The following is an 18431-nucleotide window of genomic DNA, read 5'->3' as shown; positions in this document are numbered from 1 at the left end:
ATCAGTGAGAACCTAAAAGTCTAGCCTTCCTTGCTTTTGTTACTTATCTGTTTATTTTTTTATGGTGCAGTTTTTGAGCCTGTTACATCTGAGACCGAAGCACCATCCACAAGCATAGGTAATGATGGATGTCTTCCCTTTTGGTCATTGTTTCTCTGAACTCACCCCTCTCATCTCTGTCACTGTCTGTAATGTCCTGTGTAAACAGTGGTCATTCATCCACATTTTCATTCATTCCCTAAAATTGTTTGCTATTTTCAACAGGAACCTTTTTCATATCATTAGGCATTCTTACATCTGCAGCTCAGCTTGTTACTCCTGAATGTGAATTGTGCTTTGATCACCTTCAGAGATAGATTTCTTGCAGCACTTGATGTTGGCAAGAGTCACAGATGCTCTCTCTGTGCATCCTTCAAACCAGGACGTTGTTGAAATCTCTGCTTTTATATGTGTATAATTTATGATGTGGGAGAGAAGCAATGAAAAAGCTGATTGGGGCTTGAAAAAGAATACGTAATCATCTCTTTCTTGCAGAAGTCCTTTCTTTTGTGATTTCATACTGTTCCATTGTAACTGGACCTTTCTCTTGATAAATTCATCTTGTGGTGTTGAATTCCAAACAAAACAGGAATTTTCCTTTTTTGTTTGAGGGCACTCAGCTTTGAATATTGTTTTGCCTTGTAGTCCTCCCTTTCATTCACTTCTGGATACCATGTTTTCCATTAGTTCAGAAAATGTTTTCAGATGTGGCTTAAGATTACTCTATGCTGTGTTACAGAGAATTGGTGATAAGACATTTTTGATTTTACATTTAATTTTCTGGACTTAATTTAAAATAGAGACACTAATTTAAAACCAAGGAGTCATAAATCTAAATTTTATTTTGATGCATAATTCAATCATTACAGAATACTATAGAATTATAGGAATCCTATTTATTCAGACAAAAAGTTATTACTTTCCAGAATTTTTTATTAATCATCTCTGTTCCTCACTTGAATAGTTATCTCCCAAGTATCCATTTGAAATAAAAGGATAAATAAGGACAAGTTGCAGGAAGAGTATCACCTTTATTGTGGAGAAAAGGCATAAGCTTATCTTTTGCCTATGTGTCACAGATATCCAATAAACAGACTGATTAAGAACATTTTAAATTCTCACTGCTGCCACTGTTTCTCAAAAAAAATTTAGTAATGGTGGTGAAAACTGTCAAATACTAACACAAGTTTTCATAATGATTTTTAAGAGTGATTTAAAAATACATAATTTAATTTAAAAATTTAAAATAAGTAATTTAAAAATTTTGTATCGGACAAAAGAGTTTTTGGAGCCAAGTTTCCAGTATAACTGTAATCATATAATTAAACCCCCCACGAAAAAACACTTTTCATTGGCCTCATAGAGAAGCAAAGTGTAAAGGGTTACAGCTATTTGAGAGATAAATGGGTACCAGAGTTCAGCTAGTTATTACAGAAAAAGTGCTGTTTTTCATAAATTATTTTTAAACATTATAGGATTAAAAGGATTCATTTTCAAGATAATTTTCTTTCTTTTCCCACATTTCTTAAATCTCCATTGTTTATTGAATTGCTTTTGGTCAGTTCCTGCCACAGACATTGAACCTGTAACTCTGAGAACTGAGGCTCCTCGGACAACATTAGGTAATGACCTTTTGTATCTTTTAAGCAAGAACATTTTCTGCTCATTGTCCACTCTATTCCATTATCATCTTGGTCAAAGGGTTTTCTCTTTTACAAGATTCTTTCATCATCCTTTTTTGTCACTCAACTATATTCTTCATTTTGAATGTATTGAAGATGTTTAAAATAGGTCACTTGGTTAGAATATAAGTCTGTATGAAGCTATCATCCATATTATCCAGCTTTCCTAAAACTTTACAGAGCCTGTGGTTCTGCTGGATTCCAGATAAAGTTAGGAGTCTCTTCCCTATAAACAGGGCTTCCCAGGTGGCTCAGTGGTAAAGAATTTGCTTGCCAGTGCAGCAGATGCAGGATACACAGGTTCAATCCCTGAGTCGGGAAGATCCCCTGGAGAAGGAAATGGCACCCACTCCAGTATTCTTGCCTGGACAGAGGAGCCTGGCAGGCTTCAGTCCATGGTGTCACAAAGAGTCGAACATGACTGAGCATGCATGCCTTATAAACATCAGATGTAATTCTATGGCCAGCAACGGAAAGTTGTTTTAAGATATGGTATATATGCCTAAACCAAGTAATTTCTAAGTATAATCCAAATTGATTTCTAAACCAACTAATTTCTAAATATAACACAAAGCAGGAGAGTCTGGGCCCCTCTGTAATGTGATATAGAAAGTTATACTTCTGATTTCCCTTGGATCAGGGTCCTTTTTGAAAATTTGGTACCAGCAATAATAGTAAAGTTTTCAGATAATTAAAATAAGGTTATATGTTCTTTCTCAAAAGAACTGTCAGCAGACACCCCCACACATTTTTTTGCGTGTAGATGAAAAAATTTCAAACCAGAGAGACAAATTTCTCAAGACTCAAGAAAATCTAGCACAATTTTAGAAAACCTACAGCCATGAATAATCCTTTCTCTCTGCAGTCATAAGACAGCATTAACCAGTTTCTTTTCTTCAGCTCCAAAAACATCACAAAGAACAAGAACACGTCGCCCACGTCCACGTCCCAAACATAAAAGCACACCAAGACCCGAGACACCTCAGACCAAACTAGGTAAATATGTGGTTGCTGGTGCCTACGGACCCCTGTTAGGTGTGATACTGTGGTAGAAGTGTAATTACTCGCCGCCTAGTAACCCTGTGGTCCTTCAGGATGGTGTCCAAGTTACAAATGTTCTAGTCAGAATGAGTCACTTCCTCATGCTTCTTAGGACCTTCTTGGTACCTTGTATTTTATTTGTTTCTCTCGCCATTCGATTACATTTTCTCTTTGACTCTGGCTCAGCAAACACTTACCTAGTTGAGTATCTAACCTATTTAGTCCAGTTCATCTCTTATTTGATGAACCGCCGCATTAGTATTGTGAGGAATAGTTTAGAAAAAACAAATGACTTGGCTTCATTGAGTGAGGATGCTGCTCTTGTGTGAAATCGTTCATAAATGGGTAGAAAGGAATACGGGCAAAGCAACTTACTTACTGAGTTTTACCAACTGTTAGACACAGTTTATTCTTAGAGAAGTGAAAGATCCAAGGCTGATGAGTGTAATGTGGACCTTGAAATGTGTATAGTTTGTAGATTTGTTGGAGGAATGAGGAGGAATACCATAAACAGAAGAAAGAAGGTACCATATTTGTGAGTGACAACAGAAAGATAGGACTTAAATGAGAACTTGATTGTGAGAAAGGAGGAAAGCAATGTTTACTTGGCTGCTGCTCAGAAATTGTGGACAGCGATGCTACTTTTTAGTGGGTCCATGAAGAGGACCTTGAATGCCTGACTTCAGTGACTGGATTTGAGCTACTAAACCGCAGGATACTCTCCTATCCTCCCCGGGTCAGCTCTTTTCTGTCCTGATAGCAGAGAGATGCATTGACATGTTTTTCGGACTGAATGAACCTTTGTATCTTGCTCTTTTATAGGCCTTTGTTTGGACGGAGGTCTTGGCCTTTTTCCAAAGTGGACTCTCAACAAAAAAGAGCCTTGCCTATTTTGATTATTCATTACCAATATATCAACAATTGCATCTATCATGACATAGATTCTAATTGTTTGTTTTCCAATATATAGTGTTTAAAATTATACTTTCACATTATTTTCTCATAATTGTTAACCATAATGTTATTAGACAGATACCTAAAGATTTCTCTGAGCAGAGTCTTCTACTGTATTGTAAGGTAATATAAAAGCAACACTTGTAGGTAACTATATGGAGATTTTATAACATCATGTACCTTTGTACCCTCACCTCAGAACTTTAAAAATTTTGCTTTCTGGCAGTAGAACCAATGCTACTCTGGTAAAATTCATTTTCAAGAGAGCTTGGTGACTTTTCTTACACGTTTAACATTTCTTTTATTATTATTATTTTGATCATTTCTAGCTACAGACTTTGAACCTATTACTCCTGGGACATCTTTAGGTAATGATCCTTTATACCCTTCAGGATGTGTTTTCTTTATTCGTTTTCATACTTATCTGTGGTGCTATAGAGATGATGATGTCGTAATTTGTTGTCATCTTATTGCTGTATTCATCTTAAAATAGAAAAGGCCTTCTTTCTAACATTAATGTATATAAACTTTGAGACAGCTATTGACTCCATCTCCCAGCTTGTAATTGCATCACATCAATCTGAGTCTCTGTTTACACTGTGCTGTTTGTTAGAACTGGGGTCCAAATGTGATTTTCCATGTATCCTTTATTTAGACCACCAACAGAGTGTCAATTATTATACCTTGAAGTTTCTTTGAGCATTTTACTTTCTATAGTTCAAGATTTACATGATTTTTGTTTTATTTTACTAATGTTTCATCTAATTTTGTGTCATTTTTCTAGTAAATTATCAAGTGGAAAACTTGCCCAAACTTACTTGTTTTAAATTATAAAAGGATAGTACAGGATGGTCTGAACTTCTTACATACCATCACAGTTTAGCATGATTTCTCATTAGAGGTGGTTTCAAGGAAATGATAATTCCTCATCTTCATTTCTTAAACATAACTGTTACATAATTTTTAATCTTTAGAGAATTCTCAGTTATAAAAGAAAACCTGTTAATCTGTTAAAGGAGAAAACTTCAAACTAAAGTAACAAAGTTTTCTCCACTCAAAGAAACTGGTAAATTTTAGAAAGCCTAGAACCTGCTTATATCATTCTATTCAGAGTTATTGAAGCCATTGGCACTATATTAATCCTAGATTTTCTTCCTTCAGCTCCAACAACAACAACAACAACAAAGAGACCCCGTGGTCCACGTCCCAAACCTAAAACCACGCCCCATCCAGAAGCACCTCAGACTAAACTGGGTAAATATGATTTCTGGTTTAAGGAGTCCAAACATTCTATCCCAGTTGGAACCCTGAATTCTGTGCACATAATTGGTACATGTCTTACATATCTCTTAAGAGTGGAAGCTACTCTTATTATTAATCCCTTCCACGTCCCTGTAACTGTATTAGCAACTGTGAGACACATCAGAAGTAGTAATTCTGTTCTATTTCCCAATTATTTTGTAAACAAAAGCTGTTCCTGCATAAAAAGATAGAAAATAACATAAGGCAGTGTGTATACAAATATAAAGTAATTTCTCAAAGAGTACAAATGCTATATGCTGGAAATGTAAATATTTGGAACAGAAAGAGATCAAGAATAATTAGGGGAAACATCAGAACAGAATTTGGATGAATGGAAGGTTGAGGAGACAAAGGCTGAAAATAGGAAATGTGCTGAATGAAGCTGGTGACCAGATAGACGATGACTTATTCATACATTCCCTTGACTGTACCCATAGAATGAACTAAAGGGGACTAGGATGTCTACTCAAGAGCTTAAATTTGATCCAGTTGGCTTCAGTGATCCCTATTTCTACACAGGACCATGCTTTTTCTGTTCTTAGAACTGAAGATAACCTAATTTAAAATGATATCACAAACTGATAGGTTGTTCCTTTGTTTATTAAATGCCACTGTTTTCATTAAGGACTTAGTCTCTTAGGGGGTATGGTCTCAGCTTCTTTTTGGCTGTCTGTTCTGTGTTTGGTGGACAGACCTTGGTGTGACCCCCTACTGCCTCCACCTCTCACCTCCCACCCCTATAATTCCTGCCTTTTATGTTCACTTTCTGTATAATCCATCCTTTCCCTCCCTCTCCCCTCTTCAAAGCCTTGTTTTTACTGGTAAGATGAACTTTCTGACATTTTATGCATTCACAAAAATCTCTTTGATTTCTTTTATTACTTTTGATCAGTTCCTGCCACAATCCCTGAACCAGTCAGTCTTAGGACCGAAGCTCCAGGAACAATAGTAGGTAATGATCCACTATGTCCATCAGCATCTGCTTCTGCTCATTTGAAGCCCATTTCATCACCATCATAACCTCAGCTTCTCCTGCTTCACAAGACTCTTGTCATTCTCTATTGTCATTCAATTATTTCTTAATATATTGGAGTCTTAAAACAATTCATTTGGTACTGAGACAGTCAAGTATGAACTTAGCGTAGTATATATATTCTTAAAGCAATGGGTTTGAATTTGTAGCATCTCATCCCCATGTAACCTTTTAATCACATTCTGTGTTACTGAGTTTCAAACACAACAAGTAGGGTTGCAAGTGGGGTGTCTGTCCTTGATCTAAGCGAGTACATTGTCACAACTGTTATGGTGTGATGTAATTCTTGCCCAGATCTAAATTTTTACATTTTTATGACCTGTGTGACTTTATGTTGTCATTTTAGGCAATGATATGGTCTTTTTTTCAGTAAGGAGTGAAATAGAAAATATACCCAAGGCCAGTAAATTGAAATTATGTGTCCCATCATTAGTATAAAATCACCCTACCCCTCTCCCACCATCACTATAATACAGTAGGTTTTTGGAACTTTTTTTCATGTGGAAATCACTTTTGAGGATCTCCTTGATATATCAACTAATATTTCTATGTGATTTTTGTTTTTCATAGTAATATAATTGACAAATAGAGGCAATAATAAAAATAGTGACAAATATTTCAAAGTCAAAAGAAAAATTTCCTGAAACTCTATAGCAAGTATAATCCTATCCACAGCTTCTGGAACTCAAACCACTCTACTAACCTGAAGTTTTCTTCCTTTAGTTCCCAAAGTGCCTCAATGAATTCATCATCCCCATCCCAAATCTAAAACCACACTGAGTCCTGAAGCACCTCAGGACTCAGGTAAATGTGTCGATTCTGGTTGAGGAATCCTGGAGCCCATCCCTGTGGAGTCTAGAGAAAGTGAAGGGGCAAGTCGGGATCAGCAGCCACTTTCACCCCCACAGTAGGCAAGCGGAGCATAGCTGGATGGATCTTAGGTGGTAGCTGAATCCCTTCCTTTTTGTGAATTAGAATCTTCTCTCTAAATGTCTGTTTCATTGGCTTATCATCCGATGCTATTCATCCTTTATATATTGAATGTGTGTAGTGGACTGAAACAGCTGTGCAACAAACATATACTTGGGCAAATAGATTATTTCTTGGTAACTGTCTAGCTTGTATACATCATAGTACAGATCCAGGCAGGAGTTGATAGTATTTTCTATAAAGAACAAGTTAGTAAATACTGGGGGCTTTGTGGCCCCAGTAGTCTGTGATATCTATTTTCCTTTTTCTTACAACCACTTAAAGATGGAAACGAGCTGTATGAAAGCAAGCTATGGGCAATTTGGCCTTTGGGCCATAGTTTGTCAACATGTCACTTCAGTCGTGTCCGACTCTGTGCGACCCCATAGACGGCAGCCCACCAGGCTTCCCTGTCCCTGGGATTCTCCAGGAAAGAACACTGGAGTGGGTTGCATTTCCTTTTCTAATGCATGAAAGTAAAAAGTGAAAGTGAAGTCATTCAGTCATGTCCGACTCTAGCGACCCCATGGACTTCAGCCTACCAAGCTCCTCTGTCCATGGGATTTTCTAGGCAAAAGTACTGGAGTGGGGTGCCATTGCCTTCTCCGAATTTAAAGAAACAATCAGAGTGGACCAGAGTAGTTAAGAAGGACTTGAGCACTCAAACTGTTATGGATTTGGATGACTAGGGAGCAGGGAACAAAGAAGTTCAGAAAAGCAGGATATGTAGGGACCAGTGAGAGGAGACAGAGGCTTCTCTGTCAGGCTTCTAAGTGTGGATCAGAACATTATACTGAAGCTGCTGTTATACTGAATGGGCTCATAGGGCCAGTAGAAAAGGGTTTTTCACTGCTGGGCTTAGGAGTTTGAGTTTCATGTAGGAATCATCAGTATGGGAGGCTTTCCCCAGGCACATGATAAAAGGATACAGCTAAACCACAGACTGAATGGCTGCCCTTTATCTTGCTCTCTTAAGTACTCCAGCTGGGCAAAGCTTGTGCTTTCTTTCCAAAGATCAGTTTTAGCAAGATGGGCATGGTCTACTTTGGTACCTAGACTAGGATCATCACAGAATGAGAAATTTCACAGGCACTTTTCAGGGACAGTTACCTGATTATAAAGACAATCCTTCCTGAGTGATAAACTGGTACCTGAGTGCTGGGAAAGATGGAAGGCAGGAGAAGAAGGGGGCAACAGAGGATGAGATGGTTGGATGGCATCACCGACTCAATGGACATGAGTTTAGGTGAACTCCGGGAGTCGGTGATGGACAGGAAGGCCTGGCATGCTGCAGTCCATGGGGTCGCAAAGAGTCGGACTTGACAGAGTGACTGAACTGAACTGAGTGCAGATAAATCATATCCCTGTGAGACTGTATAAATGTTTAACATTTCTTTTTTATTGTTATTTTTGGTCAGTTCCTGCTATAGTCTTTGAACCAGTTACTCCTATAAAAGAGGCTCCGGAGACAGCATTCGGTAATGCCACTTTCTGCCCTTTAGCAAGAGCTTTCCCTACTCATTGCCAAACTTCTGCTCATTCCACTCTGTTGCCATTTAGTTACATTATTTATCTTGTGAGAAAAATATGCATAAAGCAAGTTACCTCTCGTTCTAAAGAGAGCCATGCCTGGATCTAGTTTGGGATATCTTCCTATCCTGTAACATATTTAAATTTTTCTTCATACCAGTTTGTGTTTTTAGCTCAACCAGAGTTCTCTGTTAAGGTAAATTTCACGTATTTATTAGAGTGCCTGATCCTGATCCATGCTAACCAGGCTGTGACACGGAAGTTCCTTTATACACCCTTTGTACACCTGCCTTTTTTATCTGCCTGTTTTGTTGTTGTTTTAACATTTGTGTGATATGTTTGTAGTGATTTGTCTACCAGGTAACGTGATCAAGGCTAATAAGTTTAAATAGTAAGCCTCATCCTTAAGTTGAATCTGACTCCCCCTTACTCTCCACCATAGTTTAGAAATGACTCAATCTTTTTAATGTAGTCTAGGAGAATGTGATAAAAATATTTATTACCTTCATTTTATGTATCAGCTTTTTCCCCAAAGTATCATCAGTAACAAAGCAAGATATACACATAGTCAGGGCAAAATTTTCACCCTAGACAGATCCATTTCTTGAAACTGAAGAAAATCCATCAAGCTTTGAAAAACATGAAGGTTTTTTCAAAAACCTGTGATTTTCAGAAGCATAAGCTTTAAAGTACCAAGTTTATCTTTTTCTACTTCCCAAAGCATCCCAATAGACACGTCATTCACAATACAAACTTAAAACTACTTCATGTCCAGATGCAGTGGAGGTTATACCAGACAAAAAAAAAAAAAAAAAAAGGGTTCTTGACTTAAGGAGTGTGGTAGCCTGCCACTGATTGAAAATGGAAACCTATTTACCTCCTAGTGAGGAAACTATGAAGAGTCCTTGTGCCTTCAGAGCTGGTGAGAAGTTCTTGTTTGGAAGATACATAATCTTCTCTCCAAGTCTGGGTAGTAAGAGACAGGTTTGCTTCTCAGTCTGCAGGCTAGTTAAGCACAAACATTTTTCCTATGTGAACATCCTAGAGAATTAGAACAGTGCAGAGTGTTATTTCAAATTCAAGATTTTTCTGAGGTACACAAACATTAAGTATAGATTTGTTATAGCGAGGCTTTTTCATGGGCAGTGTGTAATCCAAAATGGGTACTTTGGGTCTATAGTTCTTCCCTAGTTGTTGGTGGAGGGAACCCAAATTCTTTCATCTCATACTTGCTTGGCAGATCTTTAAAAAATTAAAAATCAACGTGGGCTTCAGTAGAGCAGAGAAGGAGTTTGGGTCTTGATGTCACATTAGAATTTGCACAAGTGGGTAAGTGAGAGTGAACAAAGATGAAAAAAAGGATATGCTTAGAGGCAACCAGAGGGAGCAGAGATCCTGCTTTCTCTATGAGGCAAATAAAGCATTTTTCTTGGGGATGATGCACTTGAACAACACCATGCGAGGTTGGCTAAGACTAGTATCGTTCTTAATAAGCATCATAATATCTCTTCTTTCCACACTTGGATAGTTTTCCCTGTGCTGAGAGTGGATCCATGGACTAAGCAGCTTCCCCTTCTCGAGTCTTCTTCTTTGGACAGACGTCACAAGACCTTTCCAGAACTGAGTTCTCAGCAATATTATCAGAGCCATTCTGGGCTATTTGTCTAATGGTTGCTTGGTTATTTAGGAACTTTTTCTGCAACCATAATTTGATAACATAGTAGACAGTTTCTTTATTCAGTGTCCACAAAAGTACAGGTTAGTTTTTCACATGCTTTTTGAGGGTTGTTAGAAACGTATTTACTAAATACCTAAGAATGTCCTAAAGGCTACCAGAGCAGATGCAGATAATCAAGCACTAATTACAAGAACTGTTTCCCTCTGGTGCTGCTAAACAGAGACCAAACATAATGGCTATCTCATGAGATGAAGAAGTCCCTAACTACAGTTTGGCCAAATGTGAGCACAGCAGCTGATTTCCCTTTCTGTTAGTCTGACGGGGCTGCCATAACAAAATACCGCAGACTGGGTGGCTTAGACAACAGCTCTTGAGGCTGGAAGTCTAAGGTCAAGGCATCAGCGGGTTTAATATGTCCCAGAACCTTTCTCTTTGGCTGTGTCTTCATATGGGCTTCTCTGTGTGTGAAAGCTTCCCTGCGTCTCTCCCTCTTCTTATAAGGACAGCAGTCCTTCTGGCTTCTGGTCCCATTCTTATGACCTCATTTAAGCTTAACTAAATCTTTAAAGGCCCTAGCTCCAAACATAGTCACACTGGGTTTTAGGACCTCAACATATGAATTTTGAGGGGATACAATTCAGTCCATAACACCCTTCATTCAGAAATTTTAAAAAGTATTCTAGAGATAGTATTACACTGACAAGATTCATTTTGGCATGCATGTTATAGCTATTCATACTTCATTTAAAAAAAAAAAAAACAACAAACCTCTCTTTTGTTTGTTACTTCAGTTCCTGTTACAGACCTTGAACCTGTTACTTTTTCAGCTGAGACATCTGGGATCACACTAGGTAATGACGCTGCGCCATTCTCCTAGTGCTGTTGCTGCTCCTTGTGCAGTCCATTCAGTCTCCATCCCCATCATCTGCTTTTCTTCTTTCACAAAATGACATCATCATCCTCTACTGCAATTCAATCCGTCATCTGAAGAGTGTCGAAGCCTCTTTAAAAGAGTGTCCCGTTGTTTTCATGACAGCAGGCGTGTGTTTAGTTCAAAAGATTTACCTGCCATGTGGTGCATTTGAAATTATCACATTGATTTGTGCTTTGTTGAGCAGTGTTCTGTGTTAAGTGAAAGCGAAGTCGCTCAGTTGTGTCCAACTCTTTACGACCCCATAGACTGTAGCCTACCAGGCTCCTCTGTCCATGGCATTTTCCAGGCAATAGTACTGGAGTGGATTGCCATTTCCTTCTCCAGGGATCTTCCCAACTCAGGGCTTGAACCCGGGTCTCCCGCATTATAGACAGACGCTTTACCATCTGAGCCACCAGGGAAGTTCTGTGTTAAAGCTGAGTTGAAAACAAATTTGGATCTCTTTTTTCTCCAGGCTGATGAGCAATAACAACTAATCTTAAGTTCCTTTGCACATCTTCTACATTTCTAGATTTAAAAAAAAAACTATTTGCATGGTATGTTTGCTTCTTTGTTGATGTTTTAAGTAATGGTGTGTTTTATTACCAATTTGACAAATAGGAAGTTTTCCAAATCTGAAATTTTAATTGTAAACCTTTTCCTTAGTGTGACCCTAACCTCCCCTTCCCTTGCACCAGAATTGAGTCTTCCTTCTCATTTTTTCCCTCAGAGAGGGACTAATGTGAGTATCTGATTACAAGTGCTAATTTTCATGCCTTGAATAGGTAACTTGACCCTCAATGATGCGTTGGCATAAAAAGAGTGAAAATTTTAGACTACAGTTTCATAGAACTTTTAAAAATCTAACAGGTTTTGGAAAAACCTCTCCTCAGTACCCAGAGCCATAAGATATAGAATAACATAAGTCTTTTCTTTCTTTAGCTACTACCAAAAGATCACAAAGACCTCGTCGTCCACGTCCCAGACTTAAAACCACACGAGGCCCTCAAGTACCTCAGACAAAACTGGGTAAATGTGCAATTTGTTGGTTTAAGGGTGAGCCCTAGTAGCCTGTCCCACTGGGGACCCAAAACTCTTACTCTTTCTAAGTATGAAGTTATGAGACAGCATTAGTAATATCTCCTCTACCACGTATCGAGGAGAACATGACTGTGTAAGATACAGTTGGTGCCAGAATACCTAATTCTTTCTATGTGAGAGTCATCTTTGATATACATTTAGTAAGTTTTTACTATAAAATTCCACTCAGATCTTAAAGATAAAACTTATTTAGCAGAGTCAATATATTCCATTCAAGTAAATAAACAAATTGAAAGTAGCTTGCAAATTCCTGGATCAATAGTAGCAACTGTGGGTGATATGCCACGTCTGGGAGACTTATTTTACTTCTAAAACAGTAAAGTCGAGCATATGTTTTGATGAGACAAAGGGAAAAATCAAGGTAGACTGGACTTGGCCCTTGGCCCTTAAGGTTTGGGCCCACTACAGGATTTGTATATGTGGAGGAAAACATGATCCAAGACAGAAGGACCAGGCATGTGGTGGAGGTGGCAGAGGTGGGGTGGGGAGTTGCCTAGAACAGACTGTCCTACTTCTTAGTGGTCCAAGCATGGCTACTGATGATGCTACATTAGGATGGACCCATCCAGCCAATTGAAAGAGGATTTTGAGAACTTGATTCAGGAGCTTAGATTTGAAAGACGTCAACAGTCTTTGATTTCCATTTTTTTCCGGGCTTAGGCCAGAAAGATGCTCTACCAAATATTACAGACTGAGTGACCACCATATCCTGCTCTTTTATGTGTCATGATTTGAACAGAGATCTCTGACTCTTTCCATAGCTGAGCTCTTGGCAGGACAAACACCATCCACTTCCATGATTAATTTTTATATCTATTTCAAATGTACACACCATCTATTATATCCATGTTAATCTAAACATAGGATGTGCTCCTTTTCAGCTTCCACTGAAGTACAGGTTGATCAGATTACTTTAAAGACAGTTTTTTTTTCTCATTTTATATTAGGTAAATGCCTGAAAATATTTTCTAGTGCAGAGTTTTCCATATTGGTTAAAATCCATTAGTTAAAACCTAGGAGAATTTCATGTTGACTCAAGATAGTTCAAGGCTAAGCCTAAGACTGACCATAACTATTGCTTGGCTGAAGAACAGTCATCTGCTCTTTCTGTTATTTTTTGTTTGTTTGTGGAAGGAATGATACACAAGCAAATCTTGATGGGGTGCAAATGTTCTAACTTTTCATATATTTTTAAATCTCTTTGCTTTACTGTATTATCTTTTGGTCAGTTCCTGCTTCAACCCTTGAACCTGTCACTCTTAGAACAGAGGCCCCCGGAACAACATTAGGTAATGATATACCGTGTTTTCAACAAGCCTTATCCTGCTTATTGTTGGGCTCAGAGTTTCATCTTACTCCGTGTGACAGTAGTTTTATTCTTTGTGGCCATTTATCTACATTCTTCTTAAAATTATGAAAACTCTTAAATTATCTGTTGTTTTTAATAGAATTAGCCATAGGTGAGCCTACTTTAAGATATTTGCTGGGTAACCTGTTTGAAATTGTGTCATTCTGTGTTTTGTTCAAGCGGTGCTTGTGGTTAAAAACTGGTTTTCAAACACATCACAGATCTGTTTCTTGTCTAGACAGATAAAGCCATCAACAACTACTCTCACAGGGCCAAGAGGATCCATTCTTGGCACATCTACATTTCTACCCTTTTTCTATTTCCTTAGTATTTTGTTGTTTTGTTTCCATTTAGGTAGTAATGTGTTCTTATTTTAATAGTTACATAGAACATGTACCAGAGATTGAAAGATTAAATTATAAACCTCACATTTAGTTTGACTGTCCTTCATTATCTATTGAAATTTAGCAACAGTCCTTAACCTTTTTGTTGCCCAACCACACTGCTCTATGAGAGTTTGATTATAATTACTAATCTTTATTTCTTATATTAAAACTGATTTTTGTCTTCAAAAAAATCTTCTATGATAAAAGAAGATACAAAAGGAATTTATGTATGTGACAAAAATCTCAAACTAAAAAGGTAAATATCTAATAATATCAAATAAGATGTAGAAAATCTAGAGTCATGTTTTTGCTTCCCATAGGTTCCAGAACCCTGGGTAATGTTGTTATGTAATAATACAAGAATTTCTTCCTTCAGCTTCTAAAACATCACAACAGACAATTCATCCACATCCCAGACCAAAAACCACACCAAGTGCTGAAGCACCTGAGTCAAAACCAGGTAAAAATTTTCATGGCTTAGAGTTCCAACAACCTAACCCAACAGAGTGACGAGTAATCTTAGTTGTTGGGAGTAACCAGTATGCCGCCAGAGACTAAAGATACAACTCAGTATTGAGTTGCAGTTCCTACTCTAGAGTTGGCAAGAAATGCACAGTAGGGGGAGATTTGTATGGCAGCCTTATGCCTCATACTTCCTCTGTAAAAATCTCTGTTGCTGTACATTTTATTAACTGCCACTTATCTTGTGAAAATAAAGCTTGTCTAGAAAAATTAGGCATATTCAGTTCAAATTGATAAACACTAAGTGGTAGGGAAGATCCCCTGGAGAAGGCAATGGCACCCCACTCCAGTATTTGTGCCTGGAGAATCCCATGGATGGAGGAGCCTGGTGGGCTACAGTCCACAGGGTCGCAAAGAGTCGGACACGACTGAGCGACTTCACTTTCACTTTCAAGTGCCTTCAGTAGCCTCCCAAGGTGCTATTGTATCAGATGTGGAAGATGTGTTTTTAGTCCTAAAACCTGAAAGACAGTTAAAAACAAAAGCCTTTACTTGGTAAATAAAATAGAAGATGGCAATATACACATCTATGAAAATATAAGATTGATATTTGTGTGCTATCAACAAGATGTGCTAGGTACATAAATCTTCGGGTCAGGGAAAGATAAATTTAGAAAGAATGAAGCCTTACTTATTTGACTAAGTATAAACATTATGCTAGATTTCTGATTTATATTCACTTAAAACTTTGATATAGCTCCCTTTACTCTGGAATCTAGTATTACTAACTAGGTTACTGCTTAAAGTCTAGAGAGCTTATTGTTTTAGTGATTTTACAAAATTTGAGGCTTGAAACTTCTAATCCAATTCTGAGAATATAAAGAAATACTATGATACTATGTTCTTTAAAAAAAAACAGGAAATTAGAACTGATTCAAATGTATTCTTTTTAATGGCTGAGTAATACTCCATTGTGTATATGTACCACAGCTTTCTTAGCCATTCATCTGCTGATGGGCATCTAGGTTGCTTCCATGTCCTGGCTATTATAAACAGTGCTGCGATGAACATTGGGGTACACGTGTCTCTTTCCCTTCTGGTTTCCTCAGTGTGTATGCCCAGCAGTGGGATTGCTGGATCATAAGGCAGTTCTATTTCCAGTTTTTTAAGGAATCTCCACACTGTTCTCCATAGTGGCTGTATGTGATGCAATATTATTAACTGAAGTACAGATTTTGTTCCAGTTTCACAAAATTTTATGCTAGTGTCCAGTATTTGTTTTCATACCTTATTCAGCTTTCCACATTGTATTTAGTTGCACTGAGCAGCTTCAGCTGCGTGCAACAAATTCTGATAAATTCTCTTTTCATTCTTATTCTGTTAAAAATGTTTTCTACTTTTCCTTGTTATGGCTTCTTAAATACAGCCATCATTTTTAAGTAGACATTTAATTTCCAAATATTTGGAGCTTTTAAAGTATGTTTGATATAAATTTCTCATTTTGATATTAATTTCTAATTTAAATACATTCTTTTCTGCAAAAAAATAAAAAGTGGTGATACTTGTTGCCTTGAGCTTAACAATCATATATTGATATATATGTATATACATTAGCAATCATTATATGTGTATATTATGAAAGAAAGAAAGTGAAATCACTCAGTCGTGTCCAACTCTTTGTGACCCCATGGACTGTAGCCCATCAGGCTCCTCTGTCCATGGGATTTTCCAGGCAAGAGTACTGGAGTGGGTTGCCATTTCCTTCTCCAGGGGATCTTCCTGACCCAGGGATCGAACCGGGTCTCCCACATAATATGTATATATTATAAATAATTTTTAAAATATATATAGTCAATGTTATAAAGTTTTTTCATGTCAGTTTCTACCATTTATATTATCCATATTATATTTTTTATATATATTATATATTATCTATAAATATGTTTTGTTACTGTTCTTTTTATTATGAAAATAGCAAATATAGGAAAAAATGCATGAATCATATGCATTTACTAATGATTATAAAAGTTATATGTACAATTTAATAAATAATTAAAATAGAAAAAGTAAAAACAAGAGGTAACCTTTTTGCTTTAAGAAAGCATTCATTAGAGAGGAAAAAAGAACAGCAGAAAGGAAGGTCAAAGACAAAGTGAAAAAGTACATGATGGGAAAATTCAAATGTCTGTAATGACCAAGTGTATATTGTAAATGAGCAAAAAGGACTAAAAATGAGACAGTATAGGAGTAGAGACTGGGGCAAACAGGAAAATTCCTTCCTCATCCACACAGTTCAGCTATGACTTAGTTTTGCTAATTATTGCCATGCAGACTATTTCTAGACTTTCCAATTTTTTTAGGGTGTTTCCAAAATTTTAGTTTATTCAGTAAAATATCCCAGTTTTCAAACATCACATAGGTCAGGCAAAGCACTTTTACTCATCAGATTTAGACTGTGCACTGTTGTGTAACTATCTCATTCTTTTACAAATGAAATTTAGGGACTTGTGATTGTGGAAAACAGCAATTACATTGTGAGCTGAAGGTTGAAATCTGATTGTGGGGAACTTCATATTAAAAGCCTTAACTATTTTCCTCTGCAGTTTACAGAGAGGTTAATAAAAGATTTATGTGGATTTAAAAATTACATAAAAATTTATTTTAGTTATTCCAAAATTTACTCTGGTTTCGAAAGTTTCCAAGCAGTCACTGTTTCTTCTCTATTGGACAAAGAAAAAGATTGTCTCAGTATTGCTGATTTTGTGGGATAACAATAGTTCAGGGGCATTGACAATGAAAGCTGGAATGTGCCCAAAATAAAGAAAGAAAGAAAGTAGAGCCTTGAAATCATCATGGGACATAGATGAGTAGAAAGATGGAAAAGAATTAAATCAGAAAGAGTGGATATAGGTAGAGACCAACCAAAGGAGAAAGTCTAACTGTAATATATAATACAAAGGATATCTGATTTCAAGGTGGTACTCAAAGCTTTTCTAGATCTTGGTTGGTCCACATCGGACTCCCAAGGTAGAGATCTTTAGGCACCTGATGAAGCCATTGAGATTTGATCAAGTATTTATCAACAAGTTCCTCTTTGTTCATGAAGACATGTTCTTTCTTTGCTTAATATGGAGAGATACCAATCTGATTCATCATGCTGAGGCCTCAGTCTCTTTCCCAAGATAGGTCCTTACCAATACCCAAACATCATACTTTGGCTTATTAATTTAGAATCAGATAATAAAAGGAGGAATAAGAGAATAGGTACCTGACTTAGGTATGGCCAATTTTTAGAAAACCAATTGTTTACCCTTCTAGTTTAAGAGTTTTTAAAACTTGCCATGTTATACTAGGAAGATCCTTTTCACAGTAAATGTTTTAAGTTTTCTTTTATTTAAAACAATCATTTGGTTTATTTTTTAATACTTTTGGTCAGTGCCTACTGCAGACTTTGAACCTGTTACATTCAGAACTGACGCTTGGGTAACAACAAAAGGTAATAACACGTGATCCTCAGTAAGTGCGTTCGCTTCTCATTGTCAAACTTGTTCCGTCAACATCACAGCTACAGGTTCTTTTGCTTCATAAAGCTATGTCATCATCCTCTATTATCACGCCATGATATTCTTCATCCTAAAAGTACTGAAGACTCTGACTCTTAAAACAAGTTAATCCTTTGTTTCTAAGAGAGCTATGCATGAACCTAACTCAGATCAATTGTTATACATATAACCATCTGAAATTGTTCTTGCCTTTGCATATGTTTTTTAACCAATGTTTTGTTTAAGTTGAGTTTAAAAAGCAATTCTTGTAACCCTAACAAAAGTTAGAAAAGGGGGTTCTTTGTGGATCTAAAAGTCTTTTTTTTTTTAAGCTATCTGCGACTGAACTGAATTGAACTGAACTGATATGATATTTGTTCTTTAACTGAAAAGTTAATGACATGGTCTTATTTTAGGAAACCATTGAAGAGTTTGTACCATCACCACCATC

The 18431-nt window shown here is 37.0% G+C and overlaps 1 protein-coding gene across 30 annotated transcripts in view; it reads left to right on the top strand.

Annotated features, from left to right (window-relative positions):
• ABI3BP (ABI family member 3 binding protein) overlaps positions 1 to 18431 on the top strand; it is a 301574-nt gene that overhangs the window by 172628 nt on the left and 110515 nt on the right. For 20 of the 30 annotated variants that reach the window (XM_070368631.1, XM_070368610.1, XM_070368602.1 and 17 more), the window contains 12 exons: positions 71 to 118; positions 1602 to 1661; positions 2622 to 2717; positions 4046 to 4084; positions 4878 to 4970; positions 5911 to 5970; positions 8439 to 8498; positions 11020 to 11079; positions 12084 to 12170; positions 13472 to 13531; positions 14353 to 14436; positions 17875 to 17934. The exons of 2 other annotated variants lie outside the window; for them this stretch is intronic. In XM_070368631.1, the coding sequence (XP_070224732.1) occupies positions 71 to 118; positions 1602 to 1661; positions 2622 to 2717; positions 4046 to 4084; positions 4878 to 4970; positions 5911 to 5970; positions 8439 to 8498; positions 11020 to 11079; positions 12084 to 12170; positions 13472 to 13531; positions 14353 to 14436; positions 17875 to 17934 (807 nt within the window). The remainder of the gene's footprint in view (positions 1 to 70; positions 119 to 1601; positions 1662 to 2621; positions 2718 to 4045; positions 4085 to 4877; positions 4971 to 5910; positions 5971 to 8438; positions 8499 to 11019; positions 11080 to 12083; positions 12171 to 13471; positions 13532 to 14352; positions 14437 to 17874; positions 17935 to 18431) is intronic. 8 more of the 30 variants (XM_070368672.1, XM_070368662.1, XM_070368455.1 and 5 more) reach the window with 7 other exon arrangements.

The sequence above is a fragment of the Bos mutus genome, chromosome 1, assembly GCF_027580195.1.
Source record: "Bos mutus isolate GX-2022 chromosome 1, NWIPB_WYAK_1.1, whole genome shotgun sequence".
Classification (NCBI taxonomy): Eukaryota; Metazoa; Chordata; class Mammalia; order Artiodactyla; family Bovidae; genus Bos; species Bos mutus.
Note: the sequence above shows the minus strand (reverse complement) of the source record. Positions and strands in the feature narration are given on the sequence as shown.